Raw genomic sequence first — 13,918 nt, 5'->3', positions numbered from 1 at the left:
ATAAAATCTTTTAAAAAAAAAACCCCACAATGACTTATCACTATGCACACATCAAAATGGTTAATATTAAAAAGATTAGTAACAGCAAACACTGGTGAGGACACAGGCCCAGAATCCCATACAGCACGGTGGGAATACAAAATGGGACAGCCTCCTAGAGGAGAATCCGGAAGTTTCTCAAAACAGAACATACTTTGCACTTCTAGATATTGACTTAAGAGAAATGAAAAGAGGTTCACAAAGGGATCTGTACAAAAATGTTCATAACAACTATATCCATAACAGCCAAAATTGGAAAAACTGTAGATGTTCATCAACAGAAGGACAAACCCATGTATTCACACAGTGGGCAAGCGAGACACGTACGGAAGCCCTCAGAAACACATATGGGAGCCCTCAGAAACACTATGTGACTGAAAGAAATCTGACCCGAAGAGTACTCACTGCATTTTCACGACATTCTGTTACAGGCAAAACTCATCTACAGCCGGGAAAACCCAGAACAAGCCTTGCCTCTTAGGGGGCGAAAGGGAGCTGGAGCTGATGGGGGGCAGGAGTACGAGGGAACTTTCTGGAGTGACAGTAAACCTTGATATGTCCGTATGACTTGTCAAAACACAGAATGTTTACCTAAGATTTATGCAGTCCATTTAAGTAGATATTGCCTCAAAAGAAAACAAACAGTGCCCCCTAGTGAGTAACATTTCCGGTGGCATGTTTATGGGAAGTATGTGCTGATGCCTGCGATGCCTGGGGAGATGCACACAAAAGAGGGACAGACGGACATGTGACAGGATGAATACCGTGAAGTGTTAATGAGACTCTAAGGGTGGACATATGGTGCAGCTGTACCAACTTCCCTGTGTTTGAAAATGTCCATGAACAAAATGGTGGGAAGAAGACAGCACGTGTCATTCATCTGCTTAAATCTGAGTGTAGAGAAAGTGAACAAGTAGTGGGTTGGGGTGTTTGCTTATTTTTTTCTACCAACTACAAATCTGAAAAAATTTTTTAAATTTTAATGGAGGAGGGGCGCCTGGGTGGCTCAGTGGGTTAAGCCGCTGCCTTGGGCTCAGGTCATGATCTCGGGTTCATGGGATCGAGTCCCGCATCGGGTCCTCTGCTCAGCAGGGAGCCTGCTTCCCTCTCTCTCTCTCTGCCTGCCTCTCTGCCTACTTGTGATTTCTCTCTGTCAAATAAATAAATAAAATCTTTAAAAAAAAATTTTAATGGAGGAAAAAAGTGGATGTAATTTTAGGATGTCTTTAAATGGGGGGATGCGGGAGTCATAAAGCTTTTTTCAACTGCAAATATTCATAAAAGAGAACAGTATAATAAACCTCCTATACCCATCGCTTGGAACACATCTTATCTTTCTGCCATTTGGCTTCAACTATGTTTTTCTTTTCTGAAGTTTTGAAAAGAGGCTCATTATTATCTTGATATTTCACCCCAAATACTTCAGCAAGTCCCTCTAAATAACAAAGGACATGGGAAAACCATCTTTTCCAGCCCATGAATACAAATGAAAGATATCATAACATCAAAATGCATTCTAGGTCGATCAAGTATTTAATGTAAAACACAATACCAAAGAAGTAAAGACACCAGCCGGAGAATGTTTTATGCACCCCCGATACAGGAAACGCCTGTCTGGAGCCTTTCTGGTGCTCCAAAGCGTGGAAGCCTTCAGAGAGCAGACAAATCAGTAGGCAAAAACTCAAGACTCCAACCCGGCAAGAAGACCACAGACAAGGTCAAAAAGCAAACAATCCAGGGGAAATATTTGCAACCTGCAACAAGTGGCTGATTTGCTTTTAAATCAGTCGAATGTATTTATTTATTACCAGACAAATAGTCCAGTAGAAAAACAGGCAAAGGAACGTTAAAAAACAAGAAAGAAACAAGCAGTTAAAAAAAAAAAAAAAAAAAAAAAAGCACATGAAAAAAATAGAGTTCCATTTCAGGTACGATTTTAGAAATGTAAAGGCAAATGAATGTATTTTTTAGCTCATTACTACGAATTTAGATCATTACTGTGAATGTTTGATAAAGCCCAGTGCCGCAGTCAGAACACAGGCACCCAGACCCTGTTAGTAAGAACCCTTTTCAAGGGCGAGTCGGCAGTATCTGTCCATTTATACATGTTCTTTTGTTGATCCCATCTTCCCAGCTCTGGTTTACGTGACCGCTCTACTCACAGTGGGCCAAAGAGAGATCTCACCCAGCAATTCCACTCGGACAGGTGTCTCTGTCCTCAAGAGACAAGAAAACACGCGTCCATACGAACGCTCACAGCGGCACCATTTACAAGAGCTGAGAAGGAGAAGCCCCCTGGCATCCCTCAACAGAACATGGTGTGTCCATGGAAGGGGAGATTGCTGGGCAGTAAAAGAAATGAGGTGCCAAGACAGGCTCCCACGTGGATAAACCTTGAAAACATTCCAAGTGAGAAAAGCTGGCCGGTCACATCGGACTCCGCTTATCTGAGCTGCCCAGGGCAGCCGTCGCGCCGTGGCAGAAAGCAGATAGGCAGCTGCAGGGAGGCGGCCAGTGGCCACGGAGGGACTCAGGGTTTCTTCTAGGGAGAACTAGGTCTTCAAGTTAGATTACGGTATGTTGTACAACTTAGGAAATGTATTAAAACCCACTGACTTGTACACTAAATCGTGATTTTTTTTTTTAAAGATTTTATTTATTTATTTGACAGAGAGAAACCACAAGTAGATGGAGAGGCAGGCAGAGAGAGAGAGAGAGGGAAGCAGGCTCCCCGCTGAGCAGAGAGCCCGACGCGGGACTCGATCCCAGGACCCTGAGATCATGACCCGAGCCGAAGGCAGCGGCTCAACCCACTGAGCCACCCTACAGTATGTAAGTTACATCTTGAAAAAGCTGTTACACAGCACAGATAGGGCATCTGGGTGGCTCAGTTCTTAAGCATTTGCCTTTGGCTCAGGTCATGATCCCTGGGTCCTGGGATAGAGCTCCGCATCCGGCTCCCTGTTCAGCAGGAAGCCTGCTTCTCCCTCTCCCACTCCTCCTGCTTGTGCTCCCTTTCTTGCTGTGTCTCTCTTTGTCAAATTAAAATAAATAAAATCTTTTTAAAATACGTAAATAAATAAATAACAGCACAAACAATTGCAGAATTGGGATTCCGGCCAAAATGTTAAGATGCAAGGTAAGAAGTGTAGACAGCGGGGGTGGAGGACGGACGCGAGTTGTTCGGTGGCACCTCCTAGGAGGGGTGGGGGTAGGTGGGGTCTTCTCAGAAACTCCAAGGCCCCAAATCCTAGAAACCTCCCATAGGCCTCGGGGTCTCAGAAGCCATCACAGCTCTCATCAAACTTCCAAAGGAGCCGGGAACCAGGAAAAGCCCAAGGTCCTTGTGCAAAGGGCAGATGAGTCGGGTGACCCCGCAGCTAACCTGCTTCCGTCCCCACTTGGGAAGCGGCAACCACACACAAGGACCGGCCTTGGGGTGCCTTTCTGTCCTGCACCAAGGGTCTCCGCCTTTTCAGAAAGAAACACACCTTCATAACTCGCACTGCCTTTCTGTGCTGTCGGTGGTTAGGGCCAGTTAATTTTCTACTGCAGGATTCCAAGAGGCTCTGTAACATTCTTACAGGATACCTCACTCCCAAGAACACCTTTAAACATGTACACACGGGCAGTCACTTTCCACTAAACCGAAGCAGACCCAACACGGCCCTCCCACGCAACTAGAGCACACCAGCCATCAACCCATAACCCAAGGGCCCTGCATCCAATGAACGCGGGATAAAGAAGGCTAAATGTTGGGGCGCCTGGGTGGCTCAGTGGGTTAAAGCCTCTGCCTTCGGCTCGGGTCATGATCCCAGGGTCCTGGGATCGAGCCCCACATCAGGCTCTCTGCTCTGCAGGGAGCCTGCTTCCTCCTCTCTCTCTGCCTGCCTCTCTGCCTACTTGTGATCTCTGTCTGTCAAGTAAATAAATAAAATCTTTAAAAAAAAAAAAAAAAAAAAAAAAGAAGGCTAAATGTCTGTGATTCTTCAAGGAGGCCTGCCACGGAGACTCGGGACCCGATAAACACTCCCCTGACCCACCAACCCCTAAGAAAGTCTGAACGTAAACCTCAGTGACCTCAGATGTTGCTGAAAGCTTGGTCTTCAAGGCCCATTCTAGGAGGCCTTGGCTTCAGTTTCCAACAAATGTTCTTCCCAGAGACTGCCCATCTGAAACTTCATTTAAGAACGCAATTACTTGATTTAAAAAAGAATGCTGTTTTGCTTCTGCAGGTGCTGCTTTGAGCTGACAAGGATAAAACTTCTAGAAACCAGGAAGAGACAAGATGCACGTCCAAACAAGGCACATCTGCCGGATACCTACAGCTGTACGGAGAGGCAAGAGCCCGCTCTTTATCACAACGGATTTAGGCAGAGAAAGGCCGCTGGATTTCTTCCCCTAAGATCCAAAACCATGTTTCATGGAAATGAATATTCCAACCAGGGTTGTCTGTCAAATCGGAACGATCTCAAGAGCACCATTTCTCAGACCTTCAGGGGCAGGTGTCGGTCTGTAGGGTCGACGACGGTGAGTCTTCAGATGACAGGTGCTCTATGTCTGGACGTCCGGCTGGTGACAAAGCAGGTGCCGGTCACCTTTGTGCAGGTCAGAACAGTCCGCATAAGCTCGATTTCAGAGCTCAATGCTCCCTGAGGTATGTTTTCTTAGCTCAGACACTTAAAAACGCAAACATACACAATGTAGAATGTGAAAAAGCCAACTTTTCCTCCCAACTTATGGGCTACTCTACAAATGACATCTACACACCCTTTATTTTGTCTACGGGGGAAGGATTTCACTTCAATCCTGTTTCAGGGAAGGGAGATCAACGTATCTGCATGTTATGTATTTATCTCCACACACACAAGGGATAGAGAGTGGAGAGACAGAGAGAGAGAATGACAGGACAAAAGGGCATGGGCACAAACGACAGGAAATACATACACAGCAGTTCCTGCAACTTCAGAAATTACAATATAGACGGGGAAAAAAAATCTTCCACTATTTCTGGGGGAAAGGCTTTTTTTGTTTGTTTGTTTAAATCACCAGCAGAAGAATGAGCAGTTGTTCATTCTGTTCTTCCCAAGACCAGTTCTGGCTCATTCTTTCTGTGACAGCAACAGTGACCGAGAGCAAAGATCTGAGTTTGTGAAATGCAGCTGAGATTACGAGCCTGCACGAAACCTCGAAGCATCACGTGTATTCTTTGCTCTGGGTCTATTTGTAGAAAAATTCTAGAAACCAAACTTTTTTTTTTTTTTTTAAAGATTTTATTTATTTGTCAGAGAGAGAGGGGGAGAGAGAGCGAGCACAGGCAGACAGAGTGGCAGGCAGAGACAGAGGGAGAAGCAGGCTCCCTGCCGAGCAAGGAGCCCGATGTGGGACTCGATCCCAGGACGCTGGGATCATGACCTGAGCCGAAGGCAGCTGCTTAACCAACTGAGCCACCCAGGTGTCCCCAATCTTGATTCGGTAGCTGACCTGTTTCGGAACAGACATTCTTTGATTCTTTGATCTACTCAATAAAAGTGTGTGTGGGAGGGGCGCCTGGGTGGCTCAGTTGGTTGAGCATCTGCCTTCGGCTCAGGTCATGATCCCAGGGTCCTGGGATCCAGCCCTACATCGGGCTCCCTGCTTGGTGGGAAATCTGCTTCTCCCTTTCCCACTCCCCCTGCTTGTGTTCCCTCTCTCACTGTTTCTCTCTGTCAAATAAATAAATAAAATCTTTAAAAAAAAAAAAAAAAAGTGTGCGAGAGAGAGGAGAGTTGGACACCGTTCAGGAGAAAAAGAGTTTCATCACTTCCCGTTTAAAGTATTAACCCTTAAAAAAATTCTTTGTTTTCATCACCTATTTCTAAGGGTCAAAGTTCACTGAGAAGACCAAAGAAATCTTCCACCTTACCATGTTGGTTGCTAAATACCCACTCTTTTCACAGTATTATCAAGACATCACATTTTGTTCCATCAAAAACCTTTTAAAAAAAATGAGGCACCAAGAATCAGTAAATAAAGTTCAAGGGAACAGATGAGTGAGTGAACTGATTCCATCTGGGGAAGGGTAAACACCCTTTCTCAGCCCGAGTCTCCGAATGGGGGCTGGGGGTGGGGGATTCTACGGATTTCGAAGCAGGTGACTGACCCTAGTCACTACAGCCACACTTTCACTGCACAATTCAGGGGCTCACTGGGGCGGAGAGTTAGTAAATGTTTTAGTCATTCATAAAAACCCGATGGAATTCAGAGATCAGGCTACCCTTCTTTGAAGAAATCCCCTGCAGGGAACAATCCTATGTGAGACCATGGGAAGGTGACCAGTTTGGAGATTTTTGCAAACTACTGACAGCCACCTGAGATAAGCAAGCACACGAGTTCCCGGCCGCTTTATCACCCAGACCGCATCTTCCAGCTACATACAAGAAAAGAGGCTTTTTGAAAAGATTTAGTAATCATCAGCAGGCCAAGTCTGAAAACAAAAAAAGGAGTAAACTCTAAGGCAACCCACAGGAAGTATGAGTCAGAAACACTGGAGAGCTCCTGGGGGAAGGCCTGGGTGCTAGCCTTTGGGGCAGCAACAAACATCGGAGAGGAGAGAAGTCCGCCACTCCACTGATGGAGGGGAGGGGTCACCCGAAGGGCTACTGAGGAGAGGGGGCCGAGGCCTGGAGGGAGGCAGTAAACCCTCTCCCCTAGTGGCAGACCACAAGAACTCCTCCATCTCAAGCAACAGGCAGAAGAAATGACATTTCCCCGACGTCTTCGTCTTATGCAACAGGGGTGGGAGGTGGTATTTGTGTCTGTGCTTGTCGCCATGTCCCCAGCCTAACACTGGACACAGATACATGTATTCTGTTGTCTCTCTCCACTTAACCACAAGTGTCAAGGGGACAGGAACGTGGCCGCTACCGCATCTCCATGCACAGAATAGGGCCTGGCACACAGCAGATCCCTGAGACGTGTTCATGGAGTGAATGGAACCAAGAACAAAGGAGAAGCCTGCTGGCCCTACTCATCCCACCTCCCCCTTCTTCAGTGCTATCGGCAGGCAGAGTAGAATTCCAGAACGGAACACCAGACCATCAAGAAAGCAAAGTTGGCAGCACTTGGAATAGTTGCTCAGGAGGGAGATACTGACATTGTTAATAAGGAAGAAATCTGACGGCACAACCGCACGCTCATAGAGCTGAAATGCTAAGTATTCAGTCTCTCCCTGAATGCACACCCCATGTGACCAATTACAAGAAGTATGCTGTGTGGACAGCTCCTAATTCTCTAACAAGGATTCTTAACAGAGGTCAGGCCACAGGCAGGTTTCGGGGCTGCTTATCATAGACAGAGAAAATACTTACAAACCGCATGTCCTGGGGCGCCTGGGTGGCTCAGTGGGTTATGCCTCTGCCTTCGGCTCAGGTCATGGTCTCAGGGTCCTGGGATCGAGCCCCACATCAAGCTCTCTGCTCAGCAGGGAGCCTGCTTCTCCCTCTCTGCCTACCTGTGATCTCTCTCTGTCAAATAAATAAATAAAATCTTCAACCAAAACAAAACAAAACAAAACACCCACATCTGACGAAGGACTAGTATCCAGAATATAAAAAGAACTCTCAAAACTCAACATCAAAAAAGAAAAACCCCAGGGCGCCTGGGTGGCTCAGTGGGTTGAGCCGCTGCCTTCAGCTCAGGTCATGATCTCAGGGTCCTGGGATCGAGTCCCGCATCGGGCTCTCTGCTCAGCGGGGAGCCTGCTTCCTCCTCTCTCTCTCTGCCTGCCTCTCTGCCTACTTGTGATCTCTCTCTCTGTCAAATAAATAAATAAAATCTTTAAAAAAAAAAAAAAAGAAAGAAAAACCCAAATAATCCCACGAGAACACGGGCGAAAACGTGGACATTTCACTAAAGAGAATATGCATGTGGCAAATAAGCATGCGAAAAGATGCTCGACCTCACTAGCTGTTAAGGAAAAGCCCATCAGAACCACAATGAGACCGCACTGCTGATACCTACCAGGATGGCCACAATGAAAAAAACTGATAACACCAAATGCCAGCAAAGACGGAGGAAGTGGTTCTCTCATACATTGTCAGTGAGAAGGTAAAACGGTACAGCCACCTGGAAAATACTTAGGCAGCTTCTTTAAAAAGAAAGAAAAAGGGACGCCTGGGTGGCGCAGTTGGTTAAACGACTGCCTCCGGCTCAGGGCGTGATCCTGGAGTCCCGGGATCGAGTCCCACATCAGGCTCCCAGCTCCATGGGGAGTCTGCTTCGCTCTCTGACTTCTCCTCGCTCATTCTCTCTCTCACTGTCTCTCTCTCTCAAATAAATAAAATAAAATCTTTAAAAAAAATAAAAATAAAATAAAAATAAAATAAAAAAGAAAGAAAAAAATGGAGGGGGGTGCCATATGACCCAGCGTATACTCTTAGGTATCTATTCCAGAGAGACAGAAACTTACATCCACCCAAAGCTCTGTTCACAGCAGCTTTATCTGTAATCGCTAAAAACCGGAGTCAGCCCAGCTGCCCTTCAACAGCGGACTGGTAAACTGTGGTCTGGCCACACCCACAGAATACTTCTCAGTCATAAAAAAGGAATTACCAACACACACACAACAGCTTGGATGAATTTCCAGAGAATTATGCTAAGTAAAAAAAAGCAAACCCCAAAAGGTTATAATCTTCCATTCACATGGCGTTTTTGAAATGACAAAATCTAAGAAACAGAGAACAGATTTGTGATGAGCCAGGATTAGGGTGGGGGACAGGAAGAAGACAAGTACGGTCATAAAAGGACAGCAGGAAGAATCCCACCGTGTCAGAACTTTCTAGAGTCTTGCTTTTGGTAGAACAGGAATGTGCAAGGGCGTTAAGACCGTACAGAACTTATAAAAACTCACACGTGTACAAGCAGAACTGGGGAAACCCGAATGGGAGCGACGGGTCCCGTCAATGTTGCTCTCCTGGCAGCTGACGCTACCCTGCGCTTTCACACAACGCTACCACGCAACTGGGAAAAGGGTGTAAGGCATCTGTATTATTTCCAACATTTGCACGTAAATCCAATCAACTCAATCTAAAAGAAGTCACGTTTTTAAAAACAAAAATAAAGAACAAAGCGTATTACAAGCTCGCCTCTATAAAACGAAAGCACACACAAAAACAAAAGTATACCTTTACGTGTATGTTACATGTGTGTAACTACTAAGTGCACAGGAAATAAGTTATGTATGTAGGAAGAGCCCCAAGCTTTCTAGCATATTCACTCTGGGGAGGAGTGGTCTGTACCTCCCATGCAATCTCCAAGCACAACTTAAACAGACACACACAAACGAAAACCAAAGAAACTCAGGTCTGCGATGAAGCAGTCTGTGTCAAGTCACAAGTGAGTGACTGAGCATGAAGTCAAAGCTCACACGACCCTTCCACAGTCCCGTATCGCCTCTGACATGTGGGTGACCCGACTGCCGGAAGACGACAACAGAAGAAAATAAATCATTCCTACAGCAGCTGTGGTTTTCCATTTTCTGGAAGCCCTTTAGAACAGAAACCAAAATGGTTTACATAATGGCATTTAAAGTGGGGAGGAATGACAGAATAATACATACAACATGGTATCATGTGTTAGAAAAAAACCACCCATAAAACAAATGTTTCTATGCGTACCCGTGGAAGTACGCGCACGCACAGACCTTGGAGGACTCGTACCATCTGTGGGGATCGAGGGACGAGAAGAGCACTGGTCAAGGGGTCTCGGGGCTTCAATCACAGTGTCACAATTTGAGAATGAGAATGCATTCCAATTCAAGTATCATTTGTCTTTTTTTTTTTTTTAAGGAAGGGGGAAAAATAAAGCAAACACTTACTGCATTCATAGATCTGTTCCAGCTTATCCACAGAAGAAAGGGAGAAAAATTTATAACCGGACTTACTACCAACAGCTAGGGACCTGCAAAAAAGCCAAATCAGAAATAAGAGCTGATACGTGTAGACAGTGATAATGCACAAACTAGCTCCAAGTTACCAACCAGCAACCACCACCTCTGCCAAACATCTGCCCCAATCATTTCAGAGAGTTAGCGGCAGGTGAGCGGTGGCTGAGCAGGAACGGGGAAAGGGGCAGGGCGAGACGGCCCGGCTCACAGCCAGGGAAAGGTGAAGGTCAGCGAAGTACAGGCCGTATTCTTGTCTAAAGCCTACAAAACCTTAAAGATAAATGTGACAAATGAATGGAAGTAATCGGCCCTAAGTCAATGAGCCCTTCGGGGCAGAGTGGGGTGTCTCAGGTGATCTCATCTACGTGCCAGTCCAAAGGCTAAATAAGCTGACGCCCCAAACTTTAAGCGAAGACAAGGACAACGCAGGGGACGAAGACACCCTTCGGCCTTTCGGCCAGACCCCAGCAAATGCAGTTCGACCACCTGTGTTACGCCCGGGCCGGACAGTGGGGTGGAAATAAAATGGAGCAAAGCGCTGACTTAGCATCTGGCAGCAGCCTACACAGCTGACCTATGAAGAAGAGGTGAAGCCCCAGGTGGTGGCTGAGAGGCCTCAAGGGACCTCACGAGAGGCCTCAAGGGACCTCACGTGCCCTCCAGGCCCCCAGCACAGGAGCCAGGGGACCCTCCATGAAGGTTTTCCTCCTCGGACGATTACTACCCGCTGGAACGTGACTGACCGCACGAAAAACAAACAAACAGAAGAAAGCACAGCTCTGAGACACAGAAGATGCGCCAAGGAAGTAGGAAGCGTGGGACATGCGAGGAAGTGGCTAATGGGACCGCTGTGAATTGTATCTGGGAGGATGTGGAGACAAGCGGGGGCAGGAGACAAAGCAGAAGACGAGACCAGGAGGATCTGCACACCAAGAGAAAAACCAGGGCCCCTCTAATAGCCATTTCACCTATTAAAAACCTTATTAAAAACTCGAGATTTCCAACCTCTCTTTCATCCATATGCAGGAGGAGAGTACATTCCAAGAACGGAGCTGCTTATAAGCACTATTAAATTTTTAAGCTGTAATGGCTTTATACATCTTAGATGTATAAAGAGAAACAAAACTCCTTCTACCAGTCTGTTTTGGGGGGAATAAAGTACTTCACTGTACTGAATTAACTGTGTCAATGAAGTGATTAGGTATTGTTACCTGTAAATATTTTGAAAAGCAATAAAGGTGCCAATAAAAAAAACAGAAGACTACCTAGGAAAGCTAAGAATAAGACAAACTCTCAGCAATCTACGACTTTTGGGAAGTTGGGTGTTTGGGAGAATGTCTTCCAGATAATTAATGGTTGCTATTATTAAGTACCAACACCTCCCCCCTACCATTTCTGATTAAAAAATGAGAAAAAGGAGGCACCTGGGTGGATCAGTGGGTTAAAGCCTCTGCCTTCGGCTCAGGTCATGACCCCAAGGTCCTGGGATCAAGCCCTGCATCAGGCTCTCTGTTCAGCGGGGAGCCTGCTTCCGCCTCTCTCTCTGCCTGCCTCTCAGTCTACTTGTGATCTCTGTCTCTCAAATAAATAAATAAAATCTTTTAAAATTTAAAAAAAAAAAAAGAGAGAAAAAGTCGCTCTTGTACTATATGCTTTCCTGTGTTCCTACCACAAGGGGATGGGAAATTCTTAACATTTTCCGGGGCTCCCATCATTAAACTTACCCTACTATTACAATACAGTGACCCTTTCAGACGCTAGCAAGGAGTTGAGGGTTTTGTGTACTGACCTCAGATGGCCAGGCTGTAGTGCTGAGTTTCTAAATACATTTTCCACCTTTTGTTCTGCTGACAGGTGTCACTTCCTTGTGGCCCTGCCCCCAGCATTAACAGCCCCTCTCCCATTCTAATTTCTTGTTGACTTAGGAACCAAATCACCAAGCTTATTGGCCTTATATATAAAAGAAGCTTTCATGGGCAGAGTTAAGGAGCTTTAACTAGTTAATGAGAACATGGATTTTGATGCTGTGCTCCCAACAGAAGCTGTCAAAACTGGGCTTTGGGGATGCCTGGGTGGCTCAGTGGGTTAAGCCTCTGCCTTCGACTCAGGTCATGATCTCAGGGTCCTGGGATTGAGCCCAGCATTGGGCTCTCTGCTCCGCGGGAAGCCTGCTTCCCCCTCTCTCTCTGCCTGCCTCTCTGCCTGCTTGTGATCTCTCTCTCTCTCTCTCTGACAAATAAATAAATAAATAAAATCTTAAAAAAACAAAACTTGAGAGAGAGAGAGAGAGAGAGAGATCTTTTACTGACAAAGGGAAAACCCAGCTCACTATAATAGAAAAAAGGACAGATCTACTCAAGCCCCTACTTCACTACTACACCCCTGCCTTCAGAGGTGCCTGCTGTCAAAATCGAGACCTCCATTATATACCGAGGAGACAAGGTCCAAGTCCTCTGCTAGGATGGGAGAGGGAGTGCTTCTGGAACATGCTTGGGGCCAATCCTCTGTATTGTCATCCTGTCCCCCTGTATCCCATTACTGGAGCTTCCCTAGACCGCCAATCCTGGGCCTGGGGATTCTGCAGTTTAAACTAGGCTGGCTCTCCGCTTTCTCCACTAGCAATTTGGAAGCCACGTTCCTTTACTACTCGTTAGCTGCCAAAATGTTTTTGCTAGTGACTCCTTCCTTACGGGTTTCAACCTTTTAAAATATCTTTTGGTATTTTACTGGTTGACATTTGTAGTAGGGTTTTGGGAGGGAGCCAAAATAAAGGCTTGTGTCTGACCCACCCTCTTTAACTGCAAGTCTGTCACTAAATTTAAACTTGAATGTCCACTATCTAAAAGACAGTGATTGCCACTAAAAACAAAACAAAACAACAAAAACAACAAAAAACCCTCAAATGTGAATCAGATCTCTTTCTTAACTCCTTTTTTCTTTTCTTTGCCTTCTTATCAGTAATTAGTCCTAAAAAGTTTTCCCTTTCCGTCACCTTCTTACCTGATTAAAGGGTTGCATAGCATCCGTCCACACCCATAAAAAGGAAACCACCTGAACTGCTGACCTTGGGCCCTAGCTTGTAAGCTAATAGAGCAGCAGGCCCTTCCCTCAGCTCACAGATTTCCAGCCTAGATCTCCACCTGTATAGTCCCACAGCCTTGAAAATTCCACAGGAGCCAAAGCAGAATTCACCCTTTGTCCCCAAATTGAAACTTCCTCTAACCTTTCCCCCATAATGGAATCACTATTCACCCCAAACCCAAACGAGGGATTTGGGAGTAACCTTAACTGCCCTGCACTTTCCACATCCCACAGGTCACACCAAGTCCCAACGGCTGACCAGGCTGCTCTCCACGGGCCACTGCTGTTGGACAATATCCTCCTGGGTGACTGTCCTGCCTTCCTCCAACACACTCTCGACCCAGCAGGCAGACTAACCTAAAACTTTAAGGCTGAAGGGTCCTTAAAATCCATCCACAACCAAGCCTCTCAATTTATTGAGGAGGAGAAAGTGGAGACTAGTGACTTTCCCAGAATAATCTCTGTAACCTAGAAGAACCTCATTTAAACAAGCGTCTCTATAACTTTTCTGGACACTAACAACAATGCTACAAACGAAAAACTTGGAAAACCAAGTCCCTTTCTTTCGTCTGCCCCTTTTGGAGTGTTGTTTAAAACAGACGTTGCCCAACTACGGGCTTCCCACAAGCTAAGTGGCATCTGATGGAGGCCTTCAGTCCCTGACATTTTCATTTAAGTGACACTCTGCCACTTATTAGTTTGTTAACTTCAATTTCAAAAGCCAAAAATTCCTCCAAAATAAACCTTCCACACTGTTACTTCCAGAAACTAGGATTGGAACTAACTAGACAATAGGTGACTGAGATCAGCTGTTTTAGTGCTTTCAGTGCTCTTGCTTAAAAACAAAACAAAACAAAAACAAAACAAAACTTA

General features: G+C 45.8%; 1 protein-coding gene across 1 annotated transcript in view; it reads right to left on the bottom strand.

The window, feature by feature from the left end:
- The window catches only part of WIPI2 (WD repeat domain, phosphoinositide interacting 2), a 38,140-nt gene that overhangs the window by 21,841 nt on the left and 2,381 nt on the right, over positions 1-13,918 (bottom strand). The window contains exon 2 of the mRNA XM_044232533.1: positions 9,896-9,978. Coding sequence (XP_044088468.1) covers positions 9,896-9,978 — 83 coding nt within the window. The remainder of the gene's footprint in view (positions 1-9,895; positions 9,979-13,918) is intronic.

The sequence above is a fragment of the Neovison vison genome, chromosome 14 (genome assembly GCF_020171115.1).
Source record: "Neovison vison isolate M4711 chromosome 14, ASM_NN_V1, whole genome shotgun sequence".
Taxonomy (NCBI): domain Eukaryota; kingdom Metazoa; phylum Chordata; class Mammalia; order Carnivora; family Mustelidae; genus Neogale; species Neogale vison.
This window is presented reverse-complemented; position numbering and strand designations above follow the sequence as displayed.